Source organism: Ornithorhynchus anatinus, chromosome 14 (genome assembly GCF_004115215.2).
Source record: "Ornithorhynchus anatinus isolate Pmale09 chromosome 14, mOrnAna1.pri.v4, whole genome shotgun sequence".
NCBI lineage: Eukaryota > Metazoa > Chordata > Mammalia > Monotremata > Ornithorhynchidae > Ornithorhynchus > Ornithorhynchus anatinus.
The window spans coordinates 43,079,785-43,092,116 of NC_041741.1; the positions used below are offsets into that span (position 1 = coordinate 43,079,785).

Genomic DNA, 12,332 nt, shown 5'->3' on the forward strand with positions numbered 1-12,332 from the left:
CCTCTGCAAAATGGGGATTAAATCCTAGAGAAGCAGTATGGTTTAGTGGAAAGAGCCCAGACCCGGGAGTCAGAGGACCTGGGTTCTAATGCCAGTCCCACCACTTGGCCGCCTTGTGACCTTTGGCAAGTCACTTGGTGTCTGTGGACCTCAGCTACCTCATCTGGAAAATGGAGATTAAGACTGTGCGCCCTTTGTGGGGCATGGGCTGTGTCCAACCTGAATAGCTTGTATCTATCTACCCCCGCGCTTAGGATGGTGCCTGGCATGTAATAAGTGCTTAGCGTTCATTCAGTCGTATTTATTGTGCGCTTACTGTGTGCAGAGTAATGTACTAAGCGTTTGGAAAGTACAATTCAGTAATAAAGACAGTCCCTGCCCACACCAGGCTTACAGTCTAGAAGGGGTAGGGGGACAGACATCAAAACAAGTAAACAGGCCCAATCGTTCAATTGTATTTATTGAGCGCTCACAGGTTGTAGAGCCCCATACTGAGCACTTGGGAGAGGACAATACAGCGATAAATACTATTTTAAAAAAACAAAGGAAGAATCCCAAAGCAAATTGGCAGAAAGGAGGTCACATGTCTATTGACCATTTCTATTCAGTATTTGGGCTGTGTTATTCTTTTTTTATTTAATTTTAATAATGGAATTGAAGTGCTTATTACGTGCCGGGCACTCTACTTCTTAGCACTGGGATTGATACAAGCTGATATTAATAATAATAATAATGGTATTTGTAAAGCGCTTACTATGTGCAGAGCACTCTTCTAAGCGCTGGGGTAGACACAGGGGAATCAGGTTGTCCCATGTGGGGCTCACAGTCTTAATCCCCTTTTTACAGATGTGGTAACTGAGGCACAGAGAAGTTAAGTGACTTGCCCAAAGTCACACAGCTGACAAGTGGCAGAGCGGGGTTTCGAACCCATAACCTCTGACTCCAAAGCCCGTGCTCTTCCCACTGAGCCACGCTGCTTCAACACTGATAACACTGCACCCACTCCCTGTCCCTCCTGGGGCTCACCGGCTTAATCCCCATTTTACCGATGAGGCCACCGAGGCACAGAGAAGTGATTTCCCCCGAGGTCGGAGAGCAGATAAGTGGCGGAGCCGGGATTGGAACTCAGGTCCTTCTGACTCCTCCGCCCGTGCTCTATCCACTAGGCCAGGCTGCTGCTTTTCTCTCCCCTCACTCTTTACCTCCCCAATCCCTGCCCTAGAGAGAGTGAAGCAGGTTTCATTCCAAACGTTAGGCCCTTCAAGTTCTCAGCAGACAGGGAGTATCCCCGGGTGGCGATGCGGGAGCGAGACCGGTCTTGTCGAGTCGTCGCCGACCCGTAGCCACGACGCCACGGACGCATCTCTTCCAGGACGCCCCGCTCTCCGCCTGCAATCGTTCTGGTCGTGGATCCGGAGACGTTCCTTGGTTAAAAACATGGAAATGGTTTACGCACTGCCGCCTTCCGCGCAATAAACCCGAGTCTCCTCCCTTGCCTCTCTCCCATGCAGCTGCTGCCCAGCACGGGGGAGCACAGTCAGAGCTAAACCTAGGTTAATGACAGGCTACTCTACTCAAATCAGTCACCAGCAGCAAACCACACAGCAAAGGCGGAGATTTCCAAGTTAAAGGGCATCTCGTTACGAGGCCGGAAATTGCTCTCCTCAAAATATGCAATCGTCCGATATTGAGCGGTCCACACGGGGACGTCAGAAATTTCCAAATTAAAGGGCACCTCCTTATAATTAGGCTGGAAATCGCTCTCCTCGTAATATGCCCGAATATTCTGAGTGATCCAGGTTGAACAGATCCAGATTGTTTTGTTCATTTTTCCTATTTGCAACACAATTACTCTGTGGTTTAACCATTTTGGTAGGGGCTACGTAAACAGTGAACGTGTCTCCTCTGTGGGCGCCGTCATTTTGCCTCAGGTTATGTCGCTCGAGAAGCAGTTGAGGCCTGGAGGACTGAACCCAGGACCGGGAGTCAGGAGACCTGGATTCTAATCCCCGTCCTGCCACTTGTCGGCCTTGAGACCTTGGACGAGTCACAGCTTCTCTGGGGCCCCGAGTCCTCCTCTGTAGCTCCTCGAGGGCAGGGAACGTGTCTTCCAAATCTGCTGTACTGTGCTCTCAGTACAGTGCTCTGCGCGCAGTAAGTGCTCAATACATACCATTGATTGAGTGATGGGGATTAAATATCTGCTTTTCCTCCCCCTTTGGATGGGAGCCCCTTAGGGGACAGGAACTGCGTCTGACCTCATTGTTTCGTATTTACCCCGGTGCTTAACTGTGGTGCATATCTCAGTCTCATGAGAAGCAGCGTGGCTCAGTGGAAAGAGCCCGGGCTTGGGAGTCACGGGTCATGGGTTCGAATTCCGGATCTGCCACTTGTCAGCTGTGTGACTGTGGGCGCTTCTCTGTGCCTCAAAATCTGTAAAGTGGGGATTAAGACTGTGAGCCCCACGTGGGACAACCTGATTACCCTGCATCCCCCCCAGCGCTTAGAACAGTGCTCTGCACATACTAAGTGCTTAACAAATACCAATATTATTATTATAGTATTTATGTTGATATTAATATATTTATACTTGTATTAGTGTCTGTCTCCCCCTCTAGGCTCTAAACTCAAGGGTAGGGAATGTGTCTGTTTATTGTTATATAGTACTCTCCCAAGTGCTTAATACAGTGTTCTTCACACAGTAAGTGCTCAATAAATCTGATTGACTGATCCCACAATTAGTATTATCATTATTCTCTTTCTCCCTTCTTTCTGGGACCATCATCTTGCCTCAGTCTGTATTGCTTAATTTGTTCAAATTGATGTGTCCGACAATGGGAAGTACAGTGCTCTGCACATAGTAAGCACTCAATAAATACTACTGAATGAATGGGAATTTTGCTTTTCTTCAGCAGGGAGTCCCAGTAGGGCTAAGCGATGAGCGCTCTTAGCTCACCATCTAATAATAATAATGTGTGGTCTTTGTCAATGCTTACTATGTGCCAGGCACTGTACTAAGCACTAGGAGAGATACAAGGGTTGGACACAGTCCCAGTCATTCATTCATTCATTCAATCGTATTTTTTGAGTGCTTACTGTGTGCAGAGCACTGTACCAAGCACTTGGAAAGTCCAATTCAGCAAGAAATAGAGACGATCCCTGCCCACAACGGGCTCACGGTGTAGAAGGGGGAAGACGGACAACAAAACAAGTAGAGAGGCATCAGTAGCACCACGTGGGGCTCACAGTCTTCATCCCCATTTTACAGATGAGGGAACTGAGGCCCAGAGAAGTGAAGTGACTCCCCAGCAGACAAGTGGCAGAACCGGGATTAGAACCCAGGCCCTTCTGACTCCCAGGGCCCATACTCTAGTCACTAGGCCGGGCTGCGATGAAGTCACCCTGCCACTTGAGTGAGGAATAATAATCCCTGGCGCCCTTCTGTTGCCTCATCAGAGAAGCAGCGTGGCTCAGTGGAAAGAGCTGGGGCTTGGGAGTCAGAGGTCATGGGTTCTAATCCCGGCTCCGCCGCTTGCCAGCTGTGTGAATTTGGGCAAGTCACTTCACTTGTCTGTGCCTCAGTTCCCTCATCTGTAAAATGGGAATTAAAACTGTGAGCCCCAGGTGGGACAACCTGATCACCTTGTATCCCTCCCCAGCGCTTAGAACAGTGCTTTGCACATAGTAAGCGCTTAACAAACACCACCATTATTATTATTATTACTATCTCATTCCCAGCAGGCCGGGCAAACCGCTGCCATGCCGGCGACGGCTTAATTTGCGGGGCTCGTGTTCCTGGCTGGCCTTCGGCTCTCGGGGCTCCAACCTCTGCTCGGGGCTCATGTTTTCCAGGAACACTCAATCCCCGTGAGACCCTGAGAAAAATTTCACGTCCATCCAACTCCATCCCTCTTCCCCTTAAAGTCATCTGTCATTTTCCTCTTCCCAGTTAGTGAAGCGGCGTAACCTAGCAGAAAGAGTACGGGTCAGGTCACCCTCTTTTGCTCCCTTTATTCACCTCCCCCCTCAGCCCCACAGCACCTATGTCCACATCTGTAATTTATTTATTTCTATTCACGTCCGTCTCCCCTGTAGACTTTAGGCTCACAGTGCGTAGGGAACGTGTCGACCGACTCTGTTGTATTGTTCGGCGTGGCTCAGTGGAAGGAGCCCGGGCTTGGGAGTCAGAGGTCGTGGGTTCTAATCCTGGCTCCGTCACTTGTCAGCCGTGTGATCTTGGGCAAGTCGCTTCACTTCTCTGGGCCTCAGTGACCTCATCTGTAAAATGGGGATGAAGACGGTGAGCCCCACGTGGGACAACCTGATCACCTTTTATCCACTGCCCCCCCCCCGCACTTAGAACAGTGCTTTGCACATAGTAAGCGCTTAAATGCCATCATTATTATTATTATTATTATTACCCCTCCAAGCGCATAGTACGGTGCATACAAGTAAGCGCTCGATAAATATGATTGATTAACCTGGGCTCTGACAGTTGTCTGCTGTGTGACCTTTACTTAGTCGCTTAAATTCTCTGTGCCTTGGTTCTCTCTTCTGTAAAATGGGGATTCGATTCCTATTCCATCTCTTATTTAGATTGTGAGCTCTATGTGGGACGTGATTATCGTGTTTCTATCCCAGGGCTTAGAAAAGAGCTGCGTGGCTCAGTGGCAAGAGCACGGGTTTAGGAGTCAGCGGTCATGGGTTCTAATCCCGGCTCCGCCGCTTGTCAGCTGTGTGACTTTGGGCAAGTCACTTCTCGGTCCCTCAGTTCCCTCATCTGTAAAATGGGGATGAAGACTGTGAGCCTCACGTGGGACAACCTGAAGACCTGGTATCTACCCCAGTGCTCGGCACATAGTAAGCGCTTAACAAATACCAACGTCATCAAAAGAGCTTGGCATATGGTAAGCGCTCAACAAATAACATTATTATCAGTAGTCATAGTAGAGGTGGTAGGATGGCATGGTTGAACTACCTCCAGGCCGACTCATTTAGGGATTTTTGAACTTTCGTTTGTTTCCGGTAGAAAAAGCTACCGATGGAGCCCTCCAGGCCGAAGACTGGGCCCTCAACATGGAGATCTGCGACATCATCAACGAGACGGAGGAAGGGTAAGGAGCCCGGCGCCCGGAAAAGGGCGGGCGGCCTGCCTGCCCGCACACGGGCCGGCACCAACGAAACCGCTCGCCCACTCGGAAGGGGGAGCCGGACACCGCCCCTGGACACTCAACTCTCTCCCCTAGGGCCAGGGGAACTGAAACCGACAAAGCACCGCCATCTCTCCTGGCTCTGAAAATGGCGGCGGAGGTACCTGCCTCTCTGTCGGGGTTGGGAGCCCTAGGTTATCGATCGCCTGGCCGCTGTGACGGTTGGCCGAGGAGCAGCATGGCCTCAGTGGAAAGAGCCTGGGCCCGGGGGTCGAAAGATCTGGGTTCTAATCCTCATTCCGTCATCTACCCGCTGTGTGACCCCCGTTTGAGGGAGGCACCGTGGAGACCAGGCCTCCCTAAGGGAAGATGTGAACCTACCCCATCTCGGTGTCGGAGTTTCCTTCCAAGGATTTGCGGTCGTTGGGTGTTTTCCCATCTTTCCTGTCACAGACTGAAGAGCTCGGAGGGGAGGCGAGTCGCTCCCGCCCCCGGCAGTCCCCAGATGAGATGCCTGATGAAAGGTGACTCGTGCCAGGACCCGGCAGATAAAAGGTTCTGGTTGCCGGGCAACCTCCGATATCTTCCAACAAAATAGTCATCCCCGGGTTGGCTGTTATCAGTTATCAGGTTGGCTGATAAACCGAGGGGGCATTCCCTTCGGCTAGGGCATGTAGCCCCAGTGGTCTTTAAACAAAAACAAATAAATGAAACTCTTTTTTTCCCCAATACTAATCATTTGAGGAAACCAAGTTTTCTTATGTCTTATTTTCTGTTTCCCCGGAGCCTCCTTAGTCCTTTTCTTTCTTTTCCGCAGTCCCAAAGATGCCTTCCGAGCAGTGAAGAAGAGGATCGTGGGGAATAAAAATTTCCACGAAGTGATGCTGGCCCTCACGGTGAGCGTTGCAGCGGGCCTTACTGGGGTGGGGGGGGTCCTTTCCCTTGGGTCACTGTGGAGCCAAAGGGACAAGAGAGAAAGGCCTTTTTTCTCTAGAATGTAACTTCCCCTTTAGACTGTAAGCTCCCTGTGGGCAGGGAATGGGTCTGTTTATTGTTGTATTCTCTCAAGCGCTTAGTACAGTGCTCTGCACACAGTAAGGGCTCAGTCAGTACGACTGATTTTCTCAACCCGGGAAGGCCCTTTCTCAAGTAATTAATCAATCGTATTTATTGAGCACTTAGTGCAGGGCACTCTTCTGAGGGCATGGGAGAGTCTAATATAATATGTAATATAACATTCCCTGCCCACCGTGAGCTTACAGTCTAAAGGGGGAGGCAGACATTAATATAAACTATGGATATGGGGGAGACAGGCATAAATATAAATAAATTCTAGATATGTACTTAAGTGCTGTGGGGCTGAGGGAGGGGTGAATAAAGGATGCAAATCCACCTACAAGGGCAACGCAGAAGGGAGTGGGAGGAAAGGGAAATGAGGGCTAAGTTGGAGAAGGCCTCTTGGAGGAGACGTCCTGATGATGAGGCTTCGGAGATGGGGAGAAGGAACGTCCGTCGGATGTGAAGTGTAAGTGTGGGTGGTGAGGGAGCGTGGCAGAGGCAGGATGTGGGCGAGGGGTCGGCGGCGAGATAGACGACAAAGAGCGGAATGGGAGACGCAAGTTTTGATGGGACTGAGGAGGGCGGTTGGAGAAGGCTTCTTCCGAGGAGCTCAGACGAGATCATATGGTGAGGTGGCCCACATTTCTCAGGACCCACAGAACCACCAAGGAGCCTTCTCCTGACACCGGAGAACGTGAGGGATCTGCCTTTAGGAGGCCAGAGAACCTTCCTCTTTGATCGCCTGCGGCATCTGTGAGAGGGAAGGAAAGGGAGTTGGCAGACCCCCTAGCTAACTGTGGGCCGGAAGTCTTCCCTCATAACTGGAGGTGGAAATGAGGACGTCCACCGGGTTGACCGGCTGCGTGGTCTTGGATAATTAGCCCCGAATTAGCTGGGCAGTCGCCCTCCCCTCCCTTCCCCCCGCCAAGTGAGAGGAATAAAAATAAACAGGCAGGGACTGGGGTGGGGGAGAGGCCCCCTTCCTCCTCGAGCCTTCACTGATACCATCCCGGCTGCAGGTCTTGGAGACGTGCGTCAAAAACTGTGGTCACCGCTTCCACGTCCTGGTGGCCAGTCAAGACTTCGTCGAGGGCGTCCTGGTGAGGACCATCCTACCTAAGAACAACCCACCCGCCGTAGTGCACGACAAGGTGTTGAATCTGATCCAGGTGAGTGATGGCCGTTAGTGAGGGAGGAGCTTCTGGAGAGGCCGCAAGTGTCCCGGGACCAGTGGATATTGCCTTCCAGAAAGTGTCGGGGGACAAGGAAGCAGGACAGGCATCACGTTCTCAGGCCCGGCACCCAACCCTGGCTGGGCCAAGGGCCGCTGTAAGAGTAGTGGTATATATTTAGTGTTTTCACCAGGAAGAAATACAAGTATGAGGTGTAGACACTGCCTCTGGGCCCCAAGGGGCTCATAATAAAAAAAATGAGGGGCGGGAGACGGTAGAAGGGGGTCACTGGAGCAGCTCTCGAGCTGGTTCGGGATTCACGGCCTTTAAAGTTGCGAAGCAGCATGGCGTAATGTTAAGAGCAAGGGCCTGGAAGTTAGAGGATCTGGGTTCTAATTCCACGTCTGCTGCATATCTGCTTTGTGACCTTAGAAAAGTCACTCAACTTCTCAGTGCCTTAGTTCCTTCATCTAGGGATTCAAAATGCATGTTATTTTTACCATCGTCATTATTATTATTATTTAAAGGCAAAGGAAATCCCATCCTTTGGGATCGCCCCGTCTTTCGTCGTCTACCAACTTCCCTCTCCATTCTAGGGGCTACCTCCTTCAGGAGGCTTTTCCTTCCTTACTGGGCCGGGTGCTCTGCTGCTCGAAAGACCATTGGAGGGAGGAATAAGTGGGATCCCCCCAAGCCTCAGGAACCCCGCTTAGGGTGGGCCGCAGGGGAGAGGGGTGCCCAGTGGTTATTGGTTGGGTCTGTCTCATTCCCCCGCTTCAGTCCTGGGCAGATGCATTTCGCAGCTCCCCAGACTTGACGGGAGTCGTCGCTGTCTACGAAGACCTTAGGAGGAAAGGCCTGGAGTTCCCCATGACCGACCTGGACATGCTCTCCCCCATCCACACGCCGCAGAGGGTAAGGGACGTCAGCCTTGTGCCAGCGGAACCAGAGAGGTCATCTTTGCCCCTTCCCATTAACCCCCTTCTCCGCACCCCTTGCTCAGAGGGCAAAAAGGAGAAATAGTGTGGCCTAGTGGAAAGAGCACAGGCCTGGGAGACAAAGAACGTGGGCTCTAATCCCAGCTCCGCTTCTTACCTGCTGGATTTACAAGTCACTTCACTTCTGTGGGCCTCAGTTTCCTCACCCATAAAATAGGGATTCATGTTGTCCCTCTTCCGTAGACTGTGTGAGCCCCATAGGGGACAGGGACTGGGTCCAACCCGATTGATTTTTCCGCAGTGCTTAATATGGTGCTTGGCACATAGTAAGGGCTTAACAAATACCATTTTTAAAAAAAGCAGCAGCAGAGAGGGTAAAGTGAGACAACACAAGCAATGTGGCTACCGTCGCATTTCTCCTCCCCGCCCCGCAAACAATTAGCTGATGACCTTAATCCTTAACTTCTGTCTCGTCTGCCTCCCGACGTCCCCTTCTCTGTGTTGTAGACTGTTTACAGCTCCGATTCGCAGACCGGGCAGAACTCTCCAGTGAGTGACGCTCCTCAGAGGGGCGATTCCCAGCTGCTCCCCGTTGCCCCTCTGCCACCGATGCCTGTGCCTCAGGACGACACGCCCATCCTGCCAACCCCGGAGCAGGTGAGCGGGATCTAGACCCGCCTGATCCAACAACACCCACTGAGCCTTTTTCGGTAACCGGGGCCCGGGCTGGCCCTCGCTTCCCCGGGGAAGCCGGGGAGGGGAGCTGGGGGTTTCAGCGAGGGGAGCGCAGTGGTCTCGGGGCTGCTGTTCACAGCAGAGAGGCCCAAGGATCGACTGCTACCGTGACCCTGCGACACCGAGAAGTTCTGCTTCCCTCCTGGTACCTCGGTTTCTTACTCCCATCAAATGGAGGTTGCCAGACTTCCTGGTCGTGGTGTTAAGGGGGCGAGAATATTGGGAAGTATTAGAAGCGAGGGGTGGCCCGCTCTCTAGCAACAGGGCTAGCTTCATCTGAGGGCAAGCAGCGGGGCCTAGAGGAGAGAACGTGGGCCTGGGAGTCAGAGGGCCTGGGTTCTAGTCCCGAGTCTGCCACTCGTCTGCTGTGTGACCCTGGGCAAGTCACTTCATTTCTCTGGGCCTCAGTTTCCTCATCTGGAAAATGGAGATTAAATCTTACTCCGTCCTACCTGGACTGTGAGTCCAATGTCAGACAAAGACTGTGTCCAAACTCATAACCTCATGTCTAACCCAGTGCTTAAAACAGTGCTTGGCCCAGAATAAGGGCATAATAATTATTATTACTATTGTTATTCAGGTTTCTCGCTCTTTGACCCCACTTCCACTGCCTTCTGGGTAGTTTGCATCAGTTAATGTGGCTGCTCCTCCATTTCCTGCCTGTATCCCAAAGCCCACCCTCAAGATAATAATAATAATGTTGGTATTTGTTAAGCGCTTACTATGTGCAGAGCACTGTTCTAAGCGCTGGGGTAGACACAGGGGAATCAGGTTGTCCCACGTGGGGTTCACAGTCTTAATCCCCATTTTACAGATGAGGGAACTGAGGCCCAGAGAAGTGAAGTGACTTGCCCACAGTCACCCAGCTGACAAGTGGCAGATCCCGGATTCGAACCCATGGCCTCTGATTCCAAAGCCCGCGCTCTTTCCACTGAGCCACGCTGCTTCTCTATCAAGCTTCTCTATCAAGCAAGATCAAGCACTAGGATTTGTCGAGTGCCTGAAATGCATAGGGCACTGTTACATGTGCTTGGGAGAATCCAGTAGAGGTAAAAGATAAAATCCCCGCCCTTAAGGAATTTACAATCTAAAAAGAGAGAGAGACCCAAATTGGATTACCTACAGGAGGAAGAAGAGAATGGTGGATTGTTAAATAAATAAGTCCTTTAAGTAGTGAAGCAAATAGATCGTTGGGGACCAAAGTCCCTTGGATGGCCAGGAATGCGAAACGCCGTGGTGACTCTTGGCAGGCTGTAACCCGAGGAGAAGCAGCATGGCCTAGTGGATAGAGTACAGGCTGCGAGTCAGAAAGACCTGGGTTCTAATGCGGCTCCACCATGTGCCTGCCGGGTGACTTTGGACAAGTCCCTTCACTTCTCTGTGCGTCAGTTACCTCATCTATAAAATGGAGATTAGATTGTGAGCCCCACGTGGGACAGGGACTGTGTCCAACCAGATGAGCTTTTATCTATCCCAGTGCTAATGCCTGGCACATAGTAAGCACTTAACAAATGCCATTAAAAGAAGGAGAAAATTAATTTGGGAAGGACTCCTGGAGGAGTTGGAGTTTGGGGGACAGGGATTTCTGGTCCGGGAGAAAGGGCGCCGGCAAGGGGTCGGAGGCCGGAGAGATGAGAATGAGGCGGAGCCAGGATTAGGACCCAGGTCTTCTCTCTTCAGGCCGACTAGACCTTGCCGCTTCTCTCATTGAAACCAATCTGAAGTGGGCAGGGAGCTGTGAAAGACTGCGAAAAGCCACCTGGGGAGTTGTGACCTTTGGGTGCCTGGGAGAAGGTGATAATGAAGATGAGCTAAAGAGGGGGAAAAAAAACGTGAGCTGGGATATAATGGGAGAAGAGAGCCGAGAAATAAGAGGTAGAGAGCTTCCGGAGTGCCTTCTAGTTGACGGTCAGAGGTTTCTCCTTGATGTGGTGAGGAATGGGGAGCCGGGGAAGGTTTTTGAGGAGAGGGGCAGGACTCTGTTGTTTCTGACGCCTTCACCAAAGGAGCCCGAGGTGAGCAGGCTTTCTTCTCGGCCTGTTACCTCCGTGTCACGGGGGAGTAGAAGGAATCGGGCAGCCCCTGGCCTCCTGGGTCCTCGGCCTGGGCACAGAGAAGGCAAGGGGGTGGGGCGGGGGCTATTCCCTCTGGGCTCGTTAACGGTTGCCTCCAACCCCCGGGAGAGAGCCCACAGTTCCACAGTCAGCGCAGTTGCCGTTCAGCTATTTTGGAGTGATTTTCTTCTCCCTCTGCCTCCATGTCGTTGGAACTGGAAATGGTAATGTCTAGCAGTGCCTCAAGGAAAAAAGGCAGCCCTGTCGGAGCAGTCGGGGTTGGATAGTGTAGCCCAGGGAGTGAGGGTCTTCCGTGGGGGGTCCAGTCCAGGCTTCGGGTGGGATCGAGCTCTGGGAACCCTCCCCCCCGGCTCTCGTCGGGGGCTGAATCGGGCTCAGGGCCTGTGGGGAGCTTCACTCGATTCCTCGGGCCTTCTGGACCCCCGACCCAAGCTCCACCCGGGGGGCGGGGGCCGGAGAAGACCCCATTCTGGGCCCGCTTTTCAGATTGGGAAGCTGCGCAGCGAGCTGGAGGTGGTGAACGGAAACGTGAAGGTCATGTCGGAGATGCTAACGGAGCTGGTGCCGGGGCAGGCGGAGCCAGCGGACGTGGAGCTGCTCCAGGTAACGACTCCCTCTGGACTCCCGCCCCCTTCCCTCCACGGGAGACCCCAGTTCTTCGGGAAGGGGCTCCGGACTTCTTGAGGAAAGGTTCCGTTTCGCGGACGAGGCGATCTTCTCTGTGGGTGCAACACGGATCGGGTGAGCTCGTCAGGAAGCCCTGCGCCTGGAGTTTCTTTCCCGTCGGCGTCTGTCAGAGGGAAGGACGAAAACAACTTTTACAGGGGGGGACCCGAGGAATCCCCAGAAACCACCCACAACCGCAGTGGGCATTGCGGTAGCCTGAGGAGATGAACGGAGCCAGGCTCCCCTTGGTCAGCTGAATCATCAGCACACCCCATCCCTGTTCCACCCCCACCTCCCCTCCCTCCTGATCTGCCCATACCTCCCCTCCTCCTCCCTCCTTTCCTTCATTCGTTCAGTCGTATTTATTGATGTATTAACCACTTACTGTGTGCAGAGCACTGTACTAAACACCTGGGAGATTACAATACAACAATAAACAGACACGTTCCCTGCCCACAGTGAGCTTGCAATCTAGAAGGGGGAAGGCAGACATTAATATAAATAAATTACAGATCTGTACCTCCTTCTCCCTCCTTT

At 52.3% G+C, this 12,332-nt stretch overlaps 1 protein-coding gene across 5 annotated transcripts in view; it reads left to right on the plus strand.

Moving 5' to 3' along the window:
• Window positions 1–12,332, plus strand: part of TOM1 (target of myb1 membrane trafficking protein) — a 39,396-nt gene that overhangs the window by 11,548 nt on the left and 15,516 nt on the right. For all 5 annotated transcript variants that reach the window (XM_029079116.2, XM_029079114.2, XM_029079115.2 and 2 more), the window contains exons 2-7: window positions 5,030–5,114; window positions 5,968–6,046; window positions 7,229–7,378; window positions 8,162–8,296; window positions 8,827–8,976; window positions 11,616–11,732. In XM_029079116.2, coding sequence (XP_028934949.1) covers window positions 5,030–5,114; window positions 5,968–6,046; window positions 7,229–7,378; window positions 8,162–8,296; window positions 8,827–8,976; window positions 11,616–11,732 — 716 coding nt within the window. The remainder of the gene's footprint in view (window positions 1–5,029; window positions 5,115–5,967; window positions 6,047–7,228; window positions 7,379–8,161; window positions 8,297–8,826; window positions 8,977–11,615; window positions 11,733–12,332) is intronic.